The sequence below is a fragment of the Limanda limanda genome, chromosome 5, assembly GCF_963576545.1.
Source record: "Limanda limanda chromosome 5, fLimLim1.1, whole genome shotgun sequence".
NCBI lineage: Eukaryota > Metazoa > Chordata > Actinopteri > Pleuronectiformes > Pleuronectidae > Limanda > Limanda limanda.
The window spans coordinates 17,361,451-17,387,922 of record NC_083640.1 but is presented as its reverse complement, the minus strand read 5'-3'; the positions used below and the strand labels follow the sequence as shown (position 1 = coordinate 17,387,922).

The 26,472-nt window shown below is 41.2% G+C and overlaps 1 protein-coding gene across 1 annotated transcript in view; it reads right to left on the bottom strand.

The window, feature by feature from the left end:
- The window catches only part of grid2 (glutamate receptor, ionotropic, delta 2), a 436,646-nt gene that overhangs the window by 339,487 nt on the left and 70,687 nt on the right, over positions 1–26,472 (bottom strand). The window contains exon 2 of the mRNA XM_061071705.1: positions 15,819–15,974. Coding sequence (XP_060927688.1) covers positions 15,819–15,974 — 156 coding nt within the window. The remainder of the gene's footprint in view (positions 1–15,818; positions 15,975–26,472) is intronic.

Sequence of the window (26,472 nt, the reverse complement as noted above, 5' to 3'; positions counted from 1 at the left end):
TTAAAACAAACAAAAACAACCTCCGGTGAATGTCCGTATCTCTATGTGTGGTAAACATACAGTCAGCTTGGCCACATAACTGGATTTGTGTGTCTGCATCACAACAAAGGGCATTTTCTGAATGCGGTCCAGAACTTGTTTGTTTACATTTAGAGCCAAATCTGAGCCCACCGTGGTGGGCTTACCCATTGCTGTTATTGTTATTTTTTTGAAAAACAAGTTGATCAAAGCTCCTCCCTACATGATGCTGGGGTTTGCTTTCACAAAGGAAATCAAACTCTCAAACCAAAGTGCAAAGACTTGTGCAAGTCCGGGTCAAAATCAATTCGCTGAGATGAGCGAATGGTTATTTACCCGGTTTAATGTGTTTCCAGTTGGCTATCCACCGCTTATACAGTATGTGCAAGAGGAACTTCTAATTGTGCCACTTATAGGATTCAATTGCTGTTTTTATGGCCTGGGTCAGTGAAAGAGTGGTGTCTGTCTTTGGGAATCTGTGAGCATTAACATCCTGGAAATATTAGCTAGACATAAAATCTGCAGGTGCTCGAATGTAAAGGAATAATGACAGCGACTGAAGGTGACTGACATCCTCTGAGGGCAGAATTCTAACAAGCAGCATGGGTGCAAAAACGTCCTCCCCCTTCAGTGCTTGTGGTCTCTGCAGGACAATTTTAAATAGTGAAAGGATAAGTGGCTGCACTTGGTAATTTCAAATGGTTGTGTTGCCTTTTAGGCTTTACACAAGGCAAAATTCTCCCGCAGGAAATTTATGATACTATCGCAGCTTGATGGATGCCAAGGATATGCACATGCATGCAGAGAAACTAGAAAGCCATTATTGCTCAGCAGACGCCACATCAAAATGCTCTGACTATTGTCACGACGCTCATGGTAAGACATGTCGCACACTTTCCTACACGTCACTTCTCTTTGGGCTCATCTCCCTTCCCAATCTTTCTATCCTCATCATTCACTCCGATCTGCCTCCTCACAGCCAATTTGTCCACCGACTCATCTCCTCTAGCACTCCTCACCCCCTGGGCAACCTGCGCTGGTTGGGTATTCTATGCATTCTTGCTCAAAGCTCCTACATCACATACAGAGTCATCATCCTGCCAAGAAAACAGAAATAGTAAGTTTCACTGTTCCTCTATATGCGCCTGCCTCTGTACACTCATCTTTGTACTTAAAATGTTCTTCCTTCCTTGCACCTCCAGTGTGACATTGGCAGGGAAACACACAGGGGACCAGGACGAGGGGAAAAACTCTTTCCTCAGATTCCGATAAATCATACAGGGAATCAGCAAGAGCATCGGGGGTCATATATGAGAAATCTACACTGGGAAGAACACGAGAATGAAGAAGTGCACAAGAGGGTAACCGTGACAATCTGGCCAGGGACCAGGACCTCAACAGACAGGACGTGTTAGGAATGAACCAAACTAAAACAGGAAGTAGTGAATGGCATGGAAATGATCAGTATGCTATATCCAAACCTTTCTTTCAACAACCAACTCCTTCATTCTTCTTTTTTTACAGTATTTATTTTCTCATCCTAATCTTTTAAATATATGACTGTACTTTGTGTCGACCTTGAGCTCCACAGCTTTCTTTCCTCCTCTTCTTCTTCCTCCTGACCTGCTACTTAGCTTCTGCAGTAGATGGGATACGATGCCCCCTGCCCATGAGTCAACTTGAACCTCACCGTCCTTAACTCCCCCTTCTTTTGTCTCCACTCCTCATGCCTCATTCCCCTTCTCCTTTTACGCTTCCCATCAATCCTCTCCTCCTGTCTAGTTTCCATCATTTTCTTTTCCTTTTTTGTCTCCCTTTTTCTTGTCTTGGGAAATTAGCACCCTGTTTTTTGCACCACTCACCTTCTACAACCTCTTAACCTCAGTGTTTTTCTACTCTGTCTTGTCTTGTCTTTCTGTCTCTCTCCTTCTCTCTATGACTCTCAGAAGACCTTCCAGCTAAAAGGTGTGAAGGAGGAACTAAGTGCTTTCCCCTGTCTATAAACAATGTCCTTTATGCCCGTGTGGCTCTGGGCCTGTCTGGCTGTGGGAGAGAGAGAGGGAAGGAAGTCGTCTGCAGAAATTTAGCCATTGCTTAATGTTTTTGTCTCAAATTATCTCTCTCTCTCTCTCTTGTCGCCCTCAAGTCAAAGAATGGCCTGCAGCAGATTTGAAGAAAGAAGGGAAACAAGAACGCCAGCAGCTTTTCATTGTCTGGGGATGAGTGTGCAGCACCAACTACTTACAGTGCACAGATATATCAGAGATACACTGACTTGTTGGTCCTTGAAATAACGATGGTAACCGTGACTTGTGGAACAACAGACATGTATTCATGAAAACTTTTTTGTTCTTCTGAAAACATGTCAAATGGCTGGTCTATAATTCAATAGTGGGGATTTAAACCGTGCAAGCAATCCAGTTATAACCTGATAACTGGTGAGAAGAGTTATTTCCACCTCGCAAGGGGAATTTAGCAATTTTCTTTGGACTTCAGGGCCCTAGGTTTATGCTGCAGGTTAGGACCACAAAAATATAGTCAGTGTGGGTAAATACAGGATAAAGATAAAAATGTCTTTTTTCAAGTTGAGGGGATCTCCTGAGGTCTGCTTCAGGCAAACTGGAGGCTTGGACCTCAAATTGAAAGACTGTAAGTGCTTTACAAGAATCCAGAAGCAAAAGGAGCGAATGACTAAAGAGCTCTTAAAAGTGTTAAATGCCTTTGGTGTAAAAGGGCTGAACCTGGAAATGAAACATTTCTTGTGAAAACAAAATGTAAATGAAGATCGCGGCAAACGGGACAGAAAAGAGGACATTTTGGATTAAATATTGAATCTTTGCAATCATGTATACATATTAAACAAAACCCCACACTATTTTTCTAGTAACAGAATCGTGAATGGGATAATTAATCAATTTTCCAGTTTTTCTGTGCTCCCTTTGTTAACCCCCCAAAAATGTACATGGGAATCTGTTAAGTCATCTTTAGCGTCATCTTAATTGAGTCAATGAAAACATATAAGAAAAATGGAAAAGTGGATGTAGAAGTGTTACATGTTAATGTGAGTACACAATATGTTAATGTTATCCTGACACTTCAGTCACAGCTTAATCCCCTCTTCACCTTCTCCTTCCCCAATTCCCTTTTCCAAATCACAGGCTTATATTATTTCCATTGTATTTTTATTTGTACATCTCATTCTCTTTCTTGTTCCATACTTTTGCATCTCTCTCTCTCTCTCTCTCTCTCTCTCTCTCTCTTTATCGCTCTATTTATATGCTTGACTAAGGTCAAGCATATAAAGCTTGACCTTAGTTGACCTTAGAGTGCCACTGCATTGGCTCTCGCAAGAGTTTCATTAGAGTGCTTCTTGTAGCTCACTCCTCTTCACGTTCACTTGCCTGACCCTGAAACTTGGTGTGTGTGTGTGTGTGTGTGTGTGTGTGTGTGTGTGTGTGTGTGTGTGTGTGTGTGTGTGTGTGTGTGTGTGTGTGTGTGTGTGTGTGTGTGTGTGTGTGTGTGTGTGTGTGTGTGTGTGTGTGTGTGTGTTTATGTGCATGCACGGTAGAGGCATGTATACAACTATGCCCTTGGGAACTGCCAGTAACAGTTCCAATAATGGCCCAAAAACAGAAGAAATACCCTGGATAACCCTCTCCTCCTCTCATCTCTCCTCTCCTGTTTTAGTCTCTCTGTCCACCAGTCTTACCCAAGTGATATACACACGTCACCCATTTGTCAAGGAAGAAGAGTAGCTTGAGATATCACTATGGTAACTCAGTGGTCTGACTGACAGCCTGTCAACTGGGCGTCAGCCATCGACCAAAGGGAAGCCTGTAATCATTTCCCTGCTGATAGATGAAGTGTAAAACTCAGAGGAGAGAGATCGCCATAGGTGAAATAAGTGGCATCACATTTTTTCCTACAAGTCCAACCGGTCGATTGAGATTCAAAGTCTTATCTCATAATGAATTGAAGAAAAGTCCCCCTGCTTCCTTCCTTCCTGCTGTTTCACCTCCATCTCACCATGTCTGTTTACTTCCTCTGCTCCTCTGTGCGTGAGTTGGGAGCAACAGTAAATGAAATTGCTTTAAAAAACGGAGAGCCAAAATCCGGACAATAGAGGCCACAGTGGGGGAGGAGGCCGAGGTGTTTGTGAGCTTGTTGGCTTGTCTGGCAGAGGGCAAAACAATTATCATCTCTCTATGGGATAAAAAGGGTATGAACACACGAGCACACGTTAAATCGTGCTGTTCCTGGACAAAGCATTTCCTTTTCAGTTTTTGGAACTGAAGGCAACTCCTGTTGTGTTTGTGCGTCCATCTATGCGTATGTTTCTGACATTGACAGGTGTAATGGGGATACAATCCATAAAACATGTTGATTATTTGTGTCGGATTTTCTGTCCGCAGTCAGCTCTCATGCCAGCACAACCTTGAATTCAATTGCACTGTATAAAAGCAGCGAGACCACAGGAGAGCACTTTATATCCAAAAAGCATCAAATCAAATCAGGTAGAAGTTTTTTGGCTGCTCTCTGCCTGTGTAGTTTATGACTGTAATAAAAGGCAGGCGTTAGAGTGGGATGCCTTTCTACCCGTACTCTGTGTAGGCGTGTTGTGTGAAGACTTGCAGTGTCACAGTGCTGTTTATTAATTTATTGAGTGTTTGGTACACTGGTTGGACAGTGCTCCACCAAGCCAAATGCTCTTAAGGGGAACTTACTTTCACTTTTTATCCTCCAGTGAGAAAAATGCTATATCCTACTCTCAATGTGACATTAACAAAACTCACAGACTGATTTGAGCCCCACCTGAGATCATGTAATACACCTGAACAGAACTAAGACAAGGATTCAGATGTAATATGGTTTGCTGTACTGATGAATAACCAATTTGCTGTATATGCAAATAGAAGTGAGACTGTTTATATATCAACCAGGTGATGGACTGGCAACATGACCCGGGTGTACACCACATCTCGCCCAATGTCAGCTGCATGGTGTTAGCTTCAGCCCCTACATAACACTCAGGATAAACAGGGCAGATAATGGATCGGTGGATTTTTTAGTTGTAGAAATTGCATGAATTTCATAAATAATAATCATACACAACACAAGATTAGATGAGAATGAAAATAACTTTCCATGATGAATTATAGGCTACTCACGTGACACACGGACATCACACTGCAATCCCATTTTCATATATCATGTAAAAAGAACGAATATGAGTATTTCTCATTATTATGCAAGCTATTAACAGTACTGTAAGATTCCTAAAAGCATCGACTATATCAATGATTGACGATGTGTCTCCACCTCCTCCCACCGTACAGAAATGAAGCAGAAATATTACGAATATAAATGCTGCCAAATTGTACATTTGGAGCCAGAGTCTGCAGAGTAGTGATCGGATGATGGAGCCATGGAAGCAATGTCCCACTGATACAAGTATTGGTCCAATCGTGAGTCATTCTCAGCCATCAAGCATGACATTTCCCTGGGTTTTTATAGCTTAATAAAACAAATTTAAACCAAACGTATATATAAAATATGAACATTTGAGAATAGATGATAATGACAGAAATGATCTCTGAAAAAAATTCTTAGTTCATGTTTTGTCCATGTTCTATTCATTAACATGGAGGAGGCAGGACTGATGACCTTAACTACAGCAAGCCAATAAGTGGTGATGAACAAACGTTGGCTTCCCTTTTTGGGAGCTGTCACGTCATCCATCTTTATATAGTCCATGCTTATAGTCTAAACACATTAAAGTTCTATGTAAAGCTGTCATCATGCATGCACAGTTTAGTGAGGTGGATTGTTATACAGATCAACACCACCTCATGCCTCTTCATCATCCCTGCAGTATTTTGACACCAGAGCAAGAATCACCTCTCTCCAGGACGTCTGTGTGCTTCATCACCTGGTCTAATCGTTTGTGAATGGGAATTTGAGGAGACACTTTTTTTCATGTGCAGTCTTAAAGGCAAAAAATACCATTAAAACACGTTTTCAGTAGAAGGACATTCATGCTGTAAAGAGAGAAGCCACAGCAAAAACCATTTGTGGGCGATCCTTTTCCATCTGCAGTGAAGGACGGTCTTTGTTTACTTAGAGAGGGGAAGCTGGCTGTCAAGCAGCCATACACACTGAAACAAAGACAGAGACACAGAAGGAGACAGAAAGACAGAGAGAGCGGGGGAAGCCAGAGAGCAGAGTGTGCAGCGGCCAGCGCTCAGTAGGGGCAGGAAGGAAACCTTTCAATAGAGATGCACTTCTGACATCTATTCAAATGAGACTTTCTATCTACCAACCGATCAACAGAAGTACCACGGATTGAGGACACACACACACACACACACACACACACACACACACACACACACACACACACACACACACAAATGCACAAACGTATATTATCCAAAGCCCCAAAAGTCTGGTTGGATCTGGTTTGGTTTGGCTTTCAGCTGCTGGACTCCACACATGCACACTTACACACACAAAATACCATCATATTGCCTTGTGAAATGTCAGTGTTGCCATGGATACCCAACCCCACTCGATTAGTAGAGAGGTTAATTGAATTGTTGCAATTCATCCCTGAATTAGGACAAAGAGTGATGAGGGAAAAAAAGTTAAATTTGAGTAGGAAAGAAAAAACGAGAAAAAAACCGGAATGGTAGTGTATCAAGCTGAAAGAACAGAGACCTTAACAAGTTTGCAATTCAGCCATGACGGCTGAGAAGGGGAAAGGCTAAATCCAGTGGAGAAAGATGAGCAGAGGAATTTTAATGTATCAGGAAAGCCACCGTGTTCACAATGTGTGTGTGTGTGTGTGTGTGTGTGTGCGTGTCTGTGTGTTTGTGTGTGTCTGTATACAGTTGTTTGTTAGATAGATGTTAGATAAATGGACAAATGAAGGGAGGGTGGCAGCAGGAGGAGGGCTCGCAGGCCCTGAGTGATGTAACGGCCTCACAGCATTAGATGTCTTTGGTCTCTATGGCAGCTAACGAGACTTTTCTGTGCATTCACATTAGAGAGGACGAAGACGTAAAGATGCCGAGGAGGGATAGAGACATAGTGGGAGGCAGGGGATGGAGAAATGCTTATTAAGGAGCAAGGCTAAATATGAAAGAGAGGAGCTTTTAGCTTTAAGGTTGATTTTTGTAGATACAGTTAATAACATGGCAGCACATTAATACAGCTAAGTGCAGCTATGAGTGGCTGCATGGTATCGATTTGCAGGTGAAGGCTGATATATAAAAATAACTGTTCACATGGATGAAAATGTCCACCAGGTTTAAACTGCAATTACTGCTGTGAATCATAGTTCTGGTAAAAAACGTCACGATGCATTTAAGGAACTCACCAACTACCAGCCAAAGTCTGAACATGGACAAGAAAATATAAAAGATCAGATTCAGCCAATTAGATTTTTCTGTGAAGCTAATACAGTGGAAGATTTTTTTCTGTGAGGCTGCGCTTTGATTTGCAAACCTGGTCATTCTGCCATGTCAAGTGAAGAAATGACGAGGACATTTTACTTTGCAATACTGTAAAAAAGTGCACTTTGGAGTTTGGTGGAACTGTCTTGTGTTAGTGGGGTGAACGCAGGCACAGTTTCCAAAAAAATAACCCTTTTGTATTTCAATGTAGAGTAAAGCTTTGCAGAAATGGACGGGAGAAAAGGTTGCCTAACTTTTTTGCCACTTTGCCGTCCATCCTCAATGACTTACTTCCACTGTCCTCCTCATAATCAGGACCAGTAAACAGCAGAATATTTCATGTCTTCACAGATAATAAGTTTCCTCTGAGTCATGTCACTGGAGGACACTGAATCCTCGTTGCGCTACTAACAATAAATGAAACGATGCTGACGAAACACTCAGGATGGAGGTCACACCTTCAGCGGGGGGAAGTGGCTGAAAATACCACAGTATTAAAATAAGGAATTTGGTTTAAAATAAGAGAAATTGGTTTATTCAAACCCAGCAAAGAACACAACATGGTTTATATTGTAACTATTTATCTGGAGCTACATTGCTTTGTATTTTCTGCTGCTACGGACACTCCTGTTTATATTAAGCTTACGGACTGAGGCTCCAACAGAGAAAGGGTTTGTCTTATTCTTTTAAAAAGCACATTAATGTTGCAGGAGAAATAAAGTTCATTCAACATTGCAATATTCCTGAGAAAACTTCAAAACGCCCTGATTGCAAAACTGAAATCTTCAGTTTGTTTGTGTTAGTTGCTGCGAGAGAAGACGAGAATGCAGAGTGACACAGAAACATTAACGCAGATGAAAAACGTATTCAGGATGAGGAAAAAATACGAAAATTAAGGAAAGTGTTGCCCTTCAAGGATAAAGTGTTGTTTTTGTTAATGTGTTTACATTATCACAGCGTGCTCACTAACATGACAAAGTCTGGCATCACGCTCATGCAGTCAAGTGTTTCTCACCCCCTAAAGGCTTTTGCTTCATGCTGACTTTAGCACTTTACCACATTGTTCCTGTGAATCACAACGAGTTCCACTGTGTCCGAACAGATCACATGGAAAGATGACAACCCGTCTAAATATAAAGATCACTCAGTCTGATCCACTGAAACTTTAATTAATAACTTTAAAAAGACAAAGCATTTTATCATCATCTTTATACACACCTTCCATCTTACATTAACCGGCCCTATAATTAATCTTCATTGCCATTGACACATTGTTCAGCTCTGTTCTTTGCATCACATTCACACTGGTAAGAGGAAAAAAAAGAATTAATTAAAAAATGTTGTTTTTACATATGTTGAACACTTGGATTGCAGATTACCTACGAGCTAAATCCCTGTCTTCATGCTTCTATGTCCCTTATTTTGAATCTAATTACTTATGTAATTTCCCTTCAATTTTAAATAAAGGTTAAAAAGGAAACGTGCCTCACCACATTATGATTTTTGCTTTAACTCTGGCTATTAACCATCAGTTATTGTGACAATGCCTCCCAGTGCCGACAAAACTCCCCGAGGGCTGAATGTAAGATTAAAGAGGGAGGTTATAAACACGAGCAACACAGAGGCACAGCATTTGCGGTTTAATGACTTTTCACTGAGAGTCATCTCTTTTCAAATATAAGCAGTTGTCAAATGAAAAATAAGAGGGTTTCAAAGTAGAGTTGGAACTATTCATCATCTAACCCTCGCAGGACCACACACATATGATCAAATTACTCATACATGTCCATTTTATCCCAATTATTACTTCTGTCCAACAACAAATAATCAGCTTCTTAATGCGATGGGGACGGCCACATCCTTGCTTTGCGGGACATGAACATCGTGCTACAAAGATAATAAGAAACTTCTGTTTTCAGTGCTCACACCTGCGAGTGAAGTGTTTCCTGTGTGTGTGGTAATGTGCTGCGCGCCCTGTGTGTCACGACTAAGCGGAGATGAAAAATAAACCGAGACAACTATTGAGTTCCCTCCCTCCTGTGATCACCCCCCTGCTCTCCACTCCTCACCCCACCACCCCCACCTTTCCATAGACTGTTATCCAATTAGGTGATTCTCATTGCTTTAATTGATCGAGACATGAACGGGCACACACAGACATGAATGCAGATGCAGAGACTCACACACGCACACACACGCACACACACACACGCACACACACACACACCTCCATCCAATCCCTAAGTAACGTCTAGCCTGATTACTGTGGTGATATGGGGATAGTGTGTAGGGAGTGAAATGTGAGTATAAGTGACAGGAGCAGACCCACAATTAAGTAACATGCAGCAGGAGGAAAGAGAAGGAGGGAGAGGGCACGTGATTTAATCCAAGCTTCATAGGCTCGTGAGACAATACTGTACACACACACACTTGTACTTTTATCTTTGTGAGAACACACTGATGCATATATTACTTATTGTTCGCCACCTCCAAACCATTGGGTGTTTGAGTGTATTGTCTCCAAACATAAGTCTTAAACCCATCGAAGGTCTGTCAGACAGCATGGACCAAACTAAATGTCCTCACTTTTCTAAAAATGTCCTCACTGCGATGGTCCAAAACTGGTCTTCACGGTATCATGTATGACCCTTTAAAGCGAGATCACAGTACATCATCTGGATACGTTTTTAATAATTCTTCTTGGACAGCTCCTTTATAATATCGTCTGGATTGTTTTCAGAGCAGTGACATTATTTAATACTCGCTCAGTACATTGGTTCTATTACGTCATGTCTAAGATACTTTTTTGGGGGAAAACAGAGGGCAGCCCAAATGCAGTCCGGCGGTGATTTACAGCAGACATGTTGGGATAAGATGGCTTCACCTTTGGGTTGTTGTTTTATGTCTCTGTGAGTCAGACCCCGAACTGAGCAAAAAAAAACATTTTTATGTTAAATTAAGTCAGCATTATGACTTCAACCTTAAGTAAATGACCTCAAGTAAATAATTTATTCTAATGGAAGGTCATATGGCTTTTACACAAGGATAACAAGTACTGAGAGTTACTATGACAAGTGTGACTGCTTGTACACTTCACTGGATTTACTGAGGTTAGCAGACGGGTGAGGGTCAATTCTGAGTGGAACATCCTGCACCTGAAAAAATAACTCAACGCACCTTCAAACATTTCAGATATATCGTTTTTTAAAAGGTCACTGTAAGAAAAAAAGAGAGAGAACTGTATACATTTGTCTGGAGCTGCAGTTTATAAGTTAACCTGTAATAATAATAATAATAATAATAATAATAATTTTGGTCATTTTAAATAACATTTTGAGCATAATATGAGCAGGTAATAAAAGTCCACAGCTAACAAGTGAACTTTAATGTTCAATATGAATAAATCATGTCGGTGAATAATGTGAATAATTATCGAGTCCTACGCCCTCTTTTGATATATTTCATCAAAACCTTTTGTGAAAAGCCACAATATTCCAGCTTTCATCAAAAACAGCTCAATCACAATCAGCAAACATCAACGTTCATGACTGTGAGTGCAATTGAGCAAAATGATACCCTGCCTCATTGTGCTACTTCCCCTCCACAATCATCCATTTAATATGAACTCAGCACATAGGTTTTAAGTAATAACAATAATAACTATAATTGAATAAACTTGAAAAACGAATCCAACACTGATTCTGACACGTTGAACTCAAGTACTTTTTACATTTCAACACATTTATATTCAGTGTTCTATTTAGATGTTAAAAATAAACATTATGTTCAATAAATGCAAAGCACTTAGCGCTGGAAGATCATACATTTGGCTGCATTTATCTCTGTATTCTACTGGGACAACATTAGTCCACCCTCTCCTCTGAGCCTCTTCTGGACCTGCTTCTCTCTCTCTCTCTCTCTCTCTCTCTCTCTCTCTCTCTCTCTCTCTCTCTCTCTCTCTCTCTCTCTCTCTCTCTCTCTCTCTCTCTCTCTCTCTCTCTCTCTCTCTCTCTCTCTCTCTCTCTCTCTCTCTCTCTCTCTCTCTCTCTCTCTCTCTCTCTCTCGCTCCTCTTCTCTTTCTCCTTCACATACATTCTCTCTCTCTCTCTCTCTGTCTCTCTCTCTCTCTCTCACACGTACCCACTCCAGTGGAGAATGCTTCATGTACAGTAGCACTCATTTACACTTTTTCCTTTGAACGAACGGTACTGCATAAGTCAGTATCTCTATGCAGACTTAATAAATTATTTGTTTCCAGCTCAATGGCCTCTTCCTAATTCAACCACTGAATAACACCTACACAGCTGTAAATAGATCTGGTGTAAACACTTCTCTCCATATTCTTACATGCACGTCAATCTAGCCCTTAGAGAGGACATGCAGTTCATCCATAACTTCTTAAACACATGCACAAGCGAGAAGCTATTTAAGGTCATTAAAAAGTAATTAAAGACTATTGGAACTGTATAAATTGGCGTAACTTACTGTCTATTGTTCACAGGGAATGCCGACTGGAACCATTGTACACGAGAGACAGGCAGATACAATTGATTTGCCAGCCAGGTTACCAGCGTGCAAGACAAATACACAGATAGACAGGCAGATAGGGAGACAGGCAATCAATTCATCAGCCAGCTAACGACACAAGCAGACGGACGAGCAGACTGGCAGGGAAATGAGTTAGGCGGTGTGCTCAGTGCCGGGCAGACAGAAAGACATTGTACCACCCACTAATTTGGACAGGGCGTTTAATCAGTCAAAGATGGAATAGACAAAGCAGAAATTAGAAGTGAAGACAGTTTGTCATTCAAAACGTATTAATTGAAAATGGAAACAAAATTAAGATAAAAAATAATAAGTGGTGTTTCATTTGTCCATAATACATCCACTATAGCCAAAAGATGGGGTAGTTTAGACTCAACCTCTGTGCTTTCTGTGGTAGTAGTTGTGTATCTGCCAGTTCCAAGTTGTGATTGTGTCTATATTTATGGAGGGGATGTTTGAGATTGTTAAAAAAAGCTGTGTGCATCAGCAAAAAAGCCCGACATAAACCAAACTTTCAAACAAGACGCTGCAGAATAATCTGGTACATACTGCCACTGAAAAATACACAACAATGTAAGAAATGCTTTAAATGTGAGGAACGCAAAAAAATCGACGCACACTGCAAGATCCCAGCTTCAGGCTGTGGGCCCAGTCTGTTTGGTCCAAGAGCAAATGTTCAAATGCTGCCTCCCCCTGTTCTGTCACATCTCTCTTTACTCACTGTCTTTGTTTCACTCAATGCAGATATTCTAAATGAGACACTTGAGATGCAGCTTGCTCCGGCGTCCTTACAATAAAACTGAAGAAGAAGAAGAAACAAACACAGACATATAACCTGTACACACACACACACACACACACACACACACACACACACACACACACACACACACACACACACACACACACACACACACACAGCCAGTCTACCAGAAAAACTCAGGTTGGGACTTCAAAGAATTACAGCCTGACTACCCAACACAACTGCAGAGCCCTTATATCAAAGCAACAGCCCTAACAAGGCACTTAGAGATGCACAAACAACACACATCCACCCATGCTCATACAGTGCATCCATACAAGCTCCTCCAAGCTAATCCCTGAAAAAGAAACATACACAGTTTGGCCATTGTTTGCAGTCGGCTGTCTGTTCGACTGAAAGACAAAACAAGCTCGCAGATATTGTTCTCTGTTCTTCCCTTCTCTGTCTCGCTCAGCCAAGGCCAGTGCAATGTTACTTTTTCAGGATGCATTTTCAAACCCATTGGTTTGGGTTCATCTGTGGAACGGTAAAAAAAAAAGAAAAAACCTAATCTTTTTAGACTTTTTGCAGAATTGCAATTCAGAGCATCTGTGCATCTTGGAAATGGACTCAATGGGATTTCAGGACTGAGGGCCACTCAGTACCAGAGGGAATCCACATTTGATTTCACTAGATCTGCATGTTTATTTGGAATTTTTGCCCAGGGGAAAAGTTAAAATAATTCCTGGATCAACCCCTTGATTCGGATCAACACCAACATTTAGTGGGTTCATCTCTGACCAATAACGCATCCTTCCACCAACTCCTGTGGTAATCTGTGAAGTAGTTGTTTTTGTAATACTGCTTATAAACAAGCAAACATACAGCTGCAGGTTAAATCATAGCATCTCATTGGCTAAGGTAATACAAAACTTTACAAACTTACACATTTATCCGTTTTTTATTTATTATTATCGTTAAAGTGTCTTTAGATTGTATTGTATGTTTGTTCTTTTATTCTATTCTAATGGGCATATATGAGAAGGTTTCCAGCTTAATTTGATTGGAGCATACTGGTGCGGTGACAATAAATTGATTGTATCTAATTGTATCTAATATATACAATACAAGTATGAGTCATGGCTCAACAGTTACCATTTCTCAAAGCATCAAGGGGAATATATTCTGGGTTTCCGCTTCCTCCTCCTCATGAGCTTCTGGGTGATTATTAACCACTAAACAAATGCCCTGAATAGTTGCTCGCACACTGAAGTTGAAAAGAATGTGTGTGACACATCCTCTGTATTGTCAGATGAGTCATTAGCTGTGCAGGCAATGCCCATATGAGTGCTGTTCCCATTTCTTGCCGCATTTTGTAATTTGCAATATTTCAGGATGGAAATCGTTACAGTGAAAATGTGAGTCCGTCATGGAAAGTTGCTCGGCTGTCAGATGTGCTCAGGATTTATTGTTCGCTCGGCTTGAAAGTAGGAGAGGAAACGAGCTCTTGTTCTGTTTGCGACTGATCCACGAAACTTCTGAGCATCTTTGTCCACATAAACTTCACATGTATAATGAAGTGCGTTGTTATCCGGTGGTAGAAAATAGATAACATAATACATCGATTTTTTTGGTTTGATGTGGAAATTAATTTATTCTTCAAACAACTTATGCTCTTTTTTCTTTTGTTACAAAAAATCATGAATTTAAAGAAGTGGGCCACTTGATGGAGCCAGCCTAAATGTGCTTATAGTTTCTATTTGATGGAATGCTACTACTGTATGTTGTATGGTTGAGTGGCAGTGTGTGTTCGAGCCTTAAATCAGATGACTAATGCCACGGCAGCACCAAGCACCACCTTACCACTCATCATCTCTTCTACCCACTTTAAAGACTTCAGTAGGTTTTCATTTTTAATGCAACACTTCATTTAACCTGCCCACAGTGTGTTGTCAACAAATAAGAATGTCACCAGCAGCACGTTGTGTACAGAGCGAACATCTTGCAGGTCTTAAAACCTTAAACTGAATGTCAGATTTATTTTGAGATGCACTGAAAGATTCTTATTATGTGGTAGTTCTTTTTAAAGCTCTGTTTTTAAATCACTGTCTTAGACAAAGATTTAACAACAACCTTACTGTTACAAATTACATTTGCTGAAATAAATACAGGTTAATATAGATTTAACTGTGTCTGTCATTTTCTTATAAATGTATTTTATGTGAATGAAAAAAGGAATTAAAGAAGTAAAAGGCTTGTGTGCTCCTTGTTTGCACTGTTAACCTTTTTACATGTTTCCTGTCTAATGCTACAGTTTGATATCTGTGGCTCTTAGGTAGAAATAGTCAGATGAGGATAAAAGAGATTTGTTGAATTGGAATATGACTGTAATGTTTTTGACATCAGCATGTCTTGTACCATTGGATTCTTTCACAGTAAGTGTTCAATTTAGGACAAAGCCTGTTGGTTTGATACGGAGTGTGTGTACTATTTGATTAACATTCTGTGTATCAATATTCCAGAGTCAATTTGTTGCCCAAACTGCATTTAGATTAAATAAATTGACTGCCAACGTCAATGTCAACTAAATCATAAAGGGAGAAAAAAATAATTAATAGACTGCCCCATCCTCAGCTGAATGTGTGTGTGTGAGGTCAGCTCAGAGGACACGCAGTCGATCAATGGAGAATTACTGAACATGTAAGACCGAGGCTAATTTTGTGACATGTTTTAAATGCCGTGTTCCAACAATAATTAGTTTCCCATGCCTCATTGTTCTCAATTAAATGCAGAATTCAAAAGAAATAGAGAAATGACTACTGTGCTACTGGAAGAACCCACGGCATATAAAGTGTTCAGTGGACAATTGGAAAAAAATCTTTCCAATCGCATGATTCAGGCAAAGTGAAATTTAAAGATGTGCGTGAGAATCAATAATCACAGAGGCCTGTGAACATCCTCTTTGTTGAAATTACACTTTTATATCAACACATAATAATTAGACTGTGTGACTGTTGTATCTGTTGACGGGGCAAGGTGACATATTATTTCAGTCCTACCTTCTTGTACGGCTTGAAAGGGGTTGTTTCCATCGACAAACTCCACTGAAACGGTGATCTTCTCTGTCTGCAAGATCTCATTGTTCAAATTGAGATCGGCCACGGCCAGACGGAACACCTCGTCATCTTTCCGTGCTGACTCATCAAAGATGGCACCTGTTAAATAAAAGATAGACAACACAAAGGCAAAGATTGAGTTAGTATTAGAACGACTTTAGGCATAGCAAAGCCAGTAGAGATAGGAATATAGTTATACTGTGGCTAGAGTATTCAGCCCATAAAGTTCTTCAGAGAATCAAGGGTCAGGCAACCTTTTACTCTTTCACAGTTGGTTTATCTTTATGGCGTCCATAAAATTGTGAGACAGCAGGAGTCCAAAAACAATGACACCAGAGTTTGACATATCACGATTCAGATTTCAACCCATCAAACATGCTTTCTCTTGTTCCAGCTGATAACAAGATCAAAGGCAGGTTTTATGCACAGCTTTGTCTGTAACCTCGAGAAAACATTTGTGCTTACTAACTTGTTCAGACCGGCTTCAAATATCAATCGATCTCAAGTTATAAGCTCTAAGTTTGGGTCTGAAAGCATCCTCATGTGTCTTGAGACCCTGTGATTTAGAGTCTGACTTTCGGGATCAGGTCTGTGTTGCAAGCTGCCTTGTTCCTTTTTCGCTTTGTGAACGCATCGGTGTCCTGGGCCACATATGAAGGACCACCTCATCAACTAATGTCCTCTGACCCACTGGAATGAATCAAACATGTAATGCTTCTCAGTGTCCACACATTGATTTGCATGTGGTCACCACCACAACATCAACACTGGCCACCACATAATGACTGATCCTTTTTGTAAACTGGTTGAACCTTTCAATAGCTGTGTTCATTCATTCTCTCTCTCTCTCTCTCTCTCTCTCTTCTCTCTCTCTCTCTCTCTCTCTCTCTCTCTCTCTCTCTCTCTCTCTCTCTCATGCCAACACAGACACACACACAACCGTTGTCATCGGACACGTGTGTGCACAAGCTGGGTTCAAACAACAGGATTCGCAAACATTAATGATGGTTGTTTTTTGACGTGAGAATCAATAACAAATGGTCACAAGAGACACATTCGGGCCACATTTTATTGGCAGGTGTGAAGAGACATAGTTGGAGCTGTCCTCTTGTGATCAGATCTCTTAACACCAGGTCTGAACAGTGATGGATGACCACATGAACACAACATCTGGTACACATGAGTCCCTAGAAACATCTGGACTGGAGAACATTAGCTTGAACGCTCCTTTCAGCATCTGACCAGCTTGTGGGAGTAGTAGTGGTATACTGAGGGTTACACCCGTTGGGTTCTTTGAATGTGAGAGAGAAAAGGCCTCATTGAAGAGGAGCTATCGCTGGGTTGACATCCGTGCGTGTTCGAAGGTCAGACTCGGCCTGAAGGCGAGCTAACTCAAATGATTACCGCACAAAAGAGAAACGGAAGAAGAAAGGACCGGTGTGTGCCAGCATGGACGATAATGTTCCCACTAGTTAATACTAAATTATTCATTGGAATAAATGTCAGCCTGTAGTGTTGTTGGTGAGACGGCAGAACGAGGCACCACTGGGATGTTGACTGGCTGGTGGAGATCTGGTCTTTGCTCTGGTCTGTTACACACAATTTACCATGTGTTATTTTTTTTTTCTCCCTTTCTTCCCTTTTAGCCTCTCATTTCAACCCAGTTTATCCCCGGAATCCACTGGACTACTAATTGTGTAAGCCAGCACAATGAAGCACCACTAACTGTATTTCACTGACCAGAAAATAGGCCTCACATTGTAAAGTGTGTAACGTGTGTGTGTGTTAGACACAGGTTGCGAATTCCATTAATGACCAGGCAGACTACATTGGCTGAGGGCTGTTTTGTACCACATTTAGAAGACTGTTGCTATAATTGGCCTTGTATAGTTCAATGGGCAGAGTCTGCTGCTAATACCACAAAGGCTATGATCTGAATTCCCACAGTGGCCCAAGCTATCGAGGAAATTATGTTTCCTGGTGTAGCAAAAATATATATGCATCACTTTAATATGATAATATTGGTCCTCAAATGTGAATCCGAGAAACCCACTTCCCGTGTCCGGTGCAGGTTACTGTGGTGTAATTAAACTGCATTAAATGGTGCATTGCACTGACACAGAACATTGTGGACATCATTAATCTGAAGAACACAGATCCTACTTTACCCCCACTCAAATTAACTGTTGATGAAATTCAACTTCTGGAAGAAAAATGATTTCCGCACATGCAACAGATTCAAAAGCAGCTGCTGCTAGACGGCATTCGGGACCAGTGTAGCGCACTAGCTGCCTCTTTGTCATAGGGCCTCATGAAATATGTATCCTTCAATAATTTGATCCATCAGCATTTGGCAACTATAAATAACCACCCACTGATTGATCCCTGGTTGTTTTTTTATCATCATGCAGTATAGATGAGGTGAAACAAACAAGTCTGGACAAAGTGATACAGAACGAAATCCAGAGACTAATTAACTATTCCAGGGGAGATAAATCATGAATGATACAATGAGTTTGGATATGCCGCTGCTGGGGAAGGGTTTGTACTCGGCAGGATGATGTTAGGTGGTTTATGTCTAGAGGACAAATGCATGGAAGAGAAGAGATGATTGTGTTTACAGCTTTAAACGAAACGCTTAGAAGAGGGCGTTCAGACGAAAGCTGGAGGACGTTTTCTTCACTTGTTGGTCACATCACTTGAGTTCAGCTTTTTTTGCAAAAATGATAATCACTATATGAATTTAATATTCATAAATACTCCCGAATCATCATGGAACATTTCGCTCCATTTACAAGCTCTAGAGATTCTGAATGAGTACGTATATAAGGACTATGTTCATTGGAATTCTGCTATTTTTATTTCAAGAAATCAATATGTAATGAATGTTTGTTGTGAGAAAGAAAAGTGAATTGGAGAGAGAAGGACGGTGGATATATGTCTGCTGCTTCCTGCCAGTTATAGCAACATCACTGCATGCTGATTCACCAACAGGGATGTACGCACACACACACACACACACACACACACACACACACGCCCACACACACGCACCCACACTCACACACACACACACACGCGCCCACACACACTCCTGGCTCTGCGTACTTTCCAGTAATGTGATTGTGAGCGCAAAGGCAAACGTCACTACATAAATCAAGCAGGAAATAAAAGCAGTGAATCTTGTTTTTACACAAACGCCTCAAGGGCGGGCACGCACACACACATACACACACACACACACACACACACTGCATGTTGGCAGGAGCCTCTAAATCTGTTTCAAAACCATCATCAACAACAGTGGTCAATTTGAATGGATGCAGCATCCAAAGGTAGACACCCCAGATTGTTAGGTCAAGAGGTATTGATCAAATGTCTGCCACTGGTCAAGTGCTCGGTATTCATTTCCCAGTTTGTTTACATAGATAAAGAGGCAATAAATAACCTGTTTGTCTACCTGATGCCAAATAACAGCACAGGGAGGATCAGGGATGCTACCGGTGGAAAATGAATGAGGAAGAGACAAATAATTGATAAGTCTGTCATTGACATTTTCTTCCACAGTATTTCATTTCACTCAAACGGTTTTAGAATATCAGTAATCACAGCTCTGACATGTTCTCTGCCTTTTATTGACAACCTTTGCTTTTGATTAGGTAAAATTATTACCTTCACGTTTTAAACTTTGAAGGCAAGATGATATTAATATATAGAGAGCTGTATCTACACTACATGAACTCAGCCCTTTCTGAGTGATTTTTTAAATGTTGCCGTACATTACCTTAAATAAAATAATTTACAGAAAAGGCTCTTTGATATTTCCCGATGAGACAAGGGATGTAAGGGATGAACAAACACTGCGAATGACAAAACTCGGAACAAAGGATGATTACGGTCATTTAGAGGCCGAGCAGCTCAGGTGCTTTCATATATATTTCATATATTTATGATGGTCATGCTCAAGTTTCCCAAAAATTTGTCAAACAACAGGTTGACTAACAATTACACAACTTTGGCTGTAGATTAAGGCTAACACCAGGCTAGAAGCTCTGTGTGGCTGTGTTAACGCACAGTTATACCTTTCGCTATTAAACATCAGCATGCTATGTTTAATAATTTGATGATAACATGCTGAAGGTGTGTTTACCACTGTATTTATTGTGTCGCATGATCAAATGAGCTTATTATCCTTGAAAATAAAGTTCAGCAGAGGTGAAAATGGATTTGTCTTTTTTTAGGGCGGAATAATTCATGCAGATCATCCATCCCAATAACAATACAAAATTAGATAATGTCATTCATGCAGAGAAAGGCAGATTGTTGAATGTACAAAACACGGCTCAATTTCCTTCTTAAATGAACAAATTAGGATGGTGATCATCCACTGCAGTTATTATGTTCCCACATTTCGTAAAGACCCGATAATTAAGCCAGCTCCTTCTCAGATAATCTTTCAGCACGAGAAATGAAGGAATGGATTTACGAGCGATTGACTAAGGGGGAGGGCAACATGGTCACATGAGGTCACGACAAATGATAGAAGTTAAATAGTTATAGCAAAATTATTTGTTTTCATGGTTTTTTTTTAAAGGTATAACAGCTGATTGCTGAAAAAAGTTTCCCCATCGAACTGTACACCTGCCTCCTGATCTTTCACCCTCATTCACTCCAGCTCCTCTCTTTTGTTGACACCCTCCTCTTCTCCACCTCCACATGTGGCTGCTGTCTCTCTAAACAGGGCTCTCAAGGTTTCTGAAATCTGGCTCCATGCCTCGATCGCTCCAACAAACTCACACACCTGTTAGGGAGGTTGCAGCTGATGACAGTAATGTGACAGGAACAGTGACAGACAAAGATAATGACTGGAAGGACACACACACACACACACACACACACACTGGTGATGTATCGCTGATCTGTGGCAAGGTTGGACCGAGTGGTGCTGTCTCAATGTGATGATGAAAGCATGGTGGCGGCTGCGCTGAGTGATGAATGGATGAACAGGGGAGGTTATCGTCTTACAGTGTCAAGTGTCCACACACACACACACACAAACAAACACACACACACACACACACACACACACACACACACACACACACACACACACACACAGATGCTAGGACACAGAAGCAGGATGTTATTTACAGCAGTGACGTGAGAGCTGGAAGGGAGTGCGTTTTGACACTTGGGAGGACAGTGTAGAATTAATGTGCGCGTTTCTCTGTATAGTTTGTGTGTGTGTGTGTGTGTGTGTGTGTGTATGTGTGTGTGTGCGTGTGTAAGAGAGGTAGAAGACAAAATAATTAATGGTCAGAGAAGAACAGAGGATGCCAGTGGCATATAACACAGACAGATATGAAAACCCCTCTAATATTTATCATCTGGGCTCATACACACAGTTTTTGGAAGGAAAAGGAAGTAGTAATCCATTTTTGTCCGTCTGTGTATAAATATAGGTCAGCGGAAGAATAATGTGTGTTTTCACTGCATCAGGGACACTGTGTAGCAGAAATGTTGATACAAAAGCAGATATACCCTCGATACTGACTCATCCCTGACAATCTCTGCTCATATACGGTGCCTTGGTGTATTGCATTGTTCTATCTGCAAGCTCACAATCAGCAGATTTAGCATATACGGATATGTGTTAAAAACAAGTGTGTGTGTGTGTGTGTGTGTGTGTGTGTGTGAGAGAGAGAGAGAGAGAGAGAGAGATGCATGAGATTCTAGTTCATCCCTCCGCGTATTAATGGACAAATCTCCAAGGTAACCTGATTTGTGCAAGAAAAATCTCTCTTCCTCTCACACTTTTGTCATACTCCCCTCTCCCCCCCACCCTCCTCCCTCCACTGTCTTCTTTTATTATAGGTGTGTAAATTAATTTGCTCCATCATTAGGGAGGCGAGCAGCCAGGAGAATTTGCAGCCATAGTTTAGCAGCACTTCAGTCCTTTGTCAACTGTCACACAAAGCTGTGCCAAGGTCGTTTCTATATCTCCACCATGGCTTTCTCCCTGCTTTACCTTTTCCTCTCGCCGCATGTTGACGGCATTCAACCTGTTTCCCTGCTTTGAAAAGACCCGCTGGAGAGATCCAGGGCTTTCCTCCAACACAAATGAACCTATTTGGAGGTTATGTATTGTGTCTCCATTCTTTAGCGAGCAAGTTGAACATAATTTGGAAATAACTATTCAACTAAGGCACATTTCCTCGGCCCCTAAGTTTTGCATTCAGTGAAGAAAAGGGCTGACAATTGATAAGAGCATTTCTGTTTCCATTTCTCTTCATGTCAGCTCTCTGCCAGGTTTGGCCAAGTCCAGCTCATTTGCAAACCACAGCTGACTCAGCTGCCGTCCGGCCAGGCTTGCCTGGGATCTTAAAACAGTAAAATTGGTGGCTGAGCGCCAGTTATTACAGTATATCTAAGCCTTAGCCAAGTTATAAGTAAATGATAATTAGGGTGATAGCAATATACCTTCGAAATGAGCCAAGCTGTACATTCTGTGTGCCTGTGTTTGAAGCATGTTCCTGCTCCTTCGAACCATATTGCTTTAAAACAGGTTTTTCTTGTGCAGCTCTACACGTTCAAGTGATCATTCCGTCTTTATCGACTTCCTACCCTCACATTCTCATCCATCCTGTCTCTCACTTTTATCCCCTTATTCCTGATTTATTTCTCCATCTGCCTATTTGCTCCTCTCTCCTTTAATAACCACCGTACCCAATTTCCTTTGTTCTGCTGTTCTGCTTTATAGTTTTTTCCACCTATTCATTGCTCCCCTCTTCTTCATCACTCCATTTTCATACCCCTGATTCCTTTCTACCCATTTTCCCTTTTCTCTTAACACATCTCCACCTCTCACCCTTTCTCCTCCTTAATTCTGCCCATCTTCATGCAGCCATTCCTCTTCTGTATATCCTTCTTTTCACTCTTTCCTTTCCCCGAGCCAGGCGCTCACTGTTCCTGTTCTCTTTCCCTCCACCTCCCTCCATCATTGCACAATGTAACGCCCTGTGTGACACACAATCATAGAAAACCTGCCATAGCTTTCAAAGCCTTGATGTCCTTGAAGACGTATGTATATACATGTGTGTGTAAGTGAAAGACCCGGGGACATGAAGATAGAGATTTAATTAAGAAGGAGCTGACATTTGCTTTAGGAATCAAACAGATGCTTTGGCATTTTCAAAGCTTTCAAAACAAACCAAGAACATTGCCAAGCATTTTCAAAAGGCCCGTTCTTTGTTGCTGTAAGAGAAATGCGTTTTATCCCTCCACCCATCAAGCAGCCAGTGTTTACAGATATGCCAGAACACTGAAAAGCAGATTGCACAGACAGGTAATCTGGCACAAGAAACATGATTTTATCTCTCCTTTCTTTTACAAAAGACACAGTGTAATTGTATGGCAATGCAGTTAAAAGCCGTAATACTTTGAAGGCTGTTCGCCGCCGGTACATTTTCCGTGAGTGTTGGGTTCCAACATCTGAGGGTCACCTTTTTCAACAGCATCACATTCCCGTTATATAGTCGGAAGGATAAAACCTTGAGGGTGGACAACAAACAAACTTTGATGTAATGAATAGCAGTACTTGAATGTACAGATTCAACCCTGTTCAGCTGAATAACCATACAACTACAATGCACTTTCACTGGCTTAAAAAGTGACTCATTACTTCTGTCAAGGAGGTTTTAAGTTTGCAGGTTTTTGGATGCAAACATTGGGAAAAGTGTGAAAATGTTACCAAAATGTTACTGGGCCAATAGGTGGATATAACGTAAACCAGGCTTTGAAGTTCCTCAATGGAAATTCTGGTGTTTGCCTTTAGCAATGTTGGAGAAGATAATCAACTAGAGAGATGAGACCAAATAGGAAAAGATTAAGGATGCTCTGATTGATTGTCCACATATTGGTATCGGCCAATATTTCCTCTGATTAGTTGATCACCGATCAGAGGAGTTGAACAAAACAAGAAGAAGAAGAAGAAGTTGAAAGAATCAAAAACAGGAAAAAAAAGTCTCATGTAATTTAAAGTGCTAACATCCTCGACTGTACGGAACGAAGCGTCAAATCTGCTTTTCAAGCAAGAAACCGGTCTCTTTAAACACCTTAAGTCTTTAAGCTCGCTCTCCTGATTAATGCCGAACATTTGGAAGGATTTTGCCTGAAGCGATGGTAAGAGGCTTCGGATTTGTACACATCATAAATGTAATTTTATATTTCAGGGATGGGGAGGATTTTGTAGGAGCTCCCCTCTATTGCCCTCCTTCCCCCCTGTCAAGCTGCATGTCTTCAGCATCTTCACACTCCGAGACTTCCCATGTCGTCTTCTTCTACCCTGTGTGATCGAATCCCGTGCTCCTCTCCATTTTCGACATTTATAGCTGCAAAACTTCTGAATGCTCCACCCCTTTGTCCAATCCATCAAACTGCTCTCTGTCATACTTTTCTCTAAGTCCATCACACAGTCCCTCTCCTCCTCTTTACCCTTCCATAGCAGACTTGTTCTCTACCCCCTGCTCAGATCCACAACCATTTTTTCCCCTCCTCACCTGCTATTCCCCGGCACTTTTATCCTCTCATCCCAAATCTTTCTGCTCCTGATTTCACACCCACCCACCTCCTTCCACCGTTGTTTCCTTCATCCCCTTCTCCATTCTGTCTCCTTATCTACTGTTTTTTTTCCCCATCAAAGTTTGCTCTACCTCCCCTGTCCTCCTTGCCCTCTAAAGCCAGTGCAAATTCTGGAGGGTTTTCAATTCATCATTACTCAAGCAGTTCAGCAGCTATAGTCATCTTTCCTGTCCTTGGTGATGCTGCTGCGGTACGTGCGGCCTCTGCTACACTCAAAAAAAGGATTTTGGCTGGCTGTCCTTTTTACTTGAATTAAAAGTGTATTTTGAACTAAATAATTTCATGTTTGCCAGTTGAACGTGATAAAATTGCGTTGGATTTACTTAATATTCAACAACTTCGCTTTAATACGATTCAATCACGTTGATACGAATTGATATGTTCGAGTTTCTGCGCGAGAATCACTGCAATCGTCGCGAGAACACACCTCGGTGAGACATCGCGAGAAGAAAGATACCGGAAGTCTGGTCCGTGACCGGTGGGGTTCATCAGTCACAGGGAGAAGGTAAGGAAAAATCAATTTCCATCCAATCATATGCGAGCGAAATATTGTTCAGAAATCTCATCAGCGGTTAGTCTGTTCATTCCCCACGCTATTAGAACCCAGCAGTGTATTTGTTACTCGGTGTTAGCGGGTTTTTATCAAACTTAGCAAGTCGTCCATCACACATGGTGAGTTAACACGGTGTTTTGTGTTGCTAGTTGTGCTTCTATAGCTTTAGAAATAGTTCCTCAAATACTTTTATATAAGCATTGAACTGATGATTTACGTTACATCGTGTGAGAAGGAAACAGAGGATATGTGATGAATCGGCGGGTACATCAGAGAAGACGCGGCGTGTCTGAACGCCGGTTCAGGGGAGCAGAGCTCCATGGCGGCCTCACTCGGCTTACTTTTACACGTAGGAAGACTCGCTGGCAGAAATAGTGAGTAAGGTTAGCGCATGGGGACAGTGTGACTAGTTAACGAGTTGAAGTAAATACGAGTCGAGCATGGCGTAGCACGTGACTCATTCATGCAGACACGTGAAACGGGAGGTCCACAAACGCTGCGTATCCTAACAACATTGTGTTCTATTTACTGTAATTTGTCTACATCTGTATAATGTCCCGTTTCCCCGTGTTTTTTATTTCCAGCCTCCATGGTCCATTAGCAAAAAAAATTAACTAATGCATCTGTACACGTTTAACCAGAGAATATGACATTGTAAAATGTTGTCAGCAAAACTAAACATCAGCTCTTCTCTGATTTAATGAGAATCAGATTGATCATTGTTGCCAGCTCCTGCTGTGTTATTCAACCTGCTGATAGAATTATAATAACTATACATGAACAGTTACTTGCCTGGTAAAATAAAATGTCTATATAGTATGTTTAAGTATTTTTATTTTGTTCTGCTTTGCATTAGCCTTTCTGTCTCTCTCTTCCTCCCTTAGTCTGCTTCCATTTCTCCCTATCTCCTTACACTCACCCTTTTCTACCTCTGCAACTAGCTCTCGCCTGTGTGTGTGTGTGTGTGTGTTTGCGCGTGTGGATGAGCTTTTCCAATTATTTAATAATAACTTCATGTTAACTAATCAATCTGTCTAAATTTATTACAGAAATTTGTGAATGCCAAAGCGTGCTTTGACTGCTGTCCAACCACAAGAGCGTCCTATCTGACTGCACCTGGGTCTGTTGTCCAACCTGTCTGTGAATACAGGTAAAGGGGGCCATTATAAAGTTTCTTTATATAAGTATATCTGCCAAGTGCCTTGTGTTTTTTTTGTTAGCTAGAGCAGCAGAAACCTTAGTCCATTTGTAAATCATTTAGACTGCAGATCCATCGTCAAAAATGTAATGTGTGTTTTAGGGGGGTGGGGCAAATGTGGAATTGTAAGCTGTGTAGCAAATCTATTTGTGTTTTGCAGGAGAAACTGTGTTTCATCGTAAGAAGGCTTTTTGGATGGTACAGGG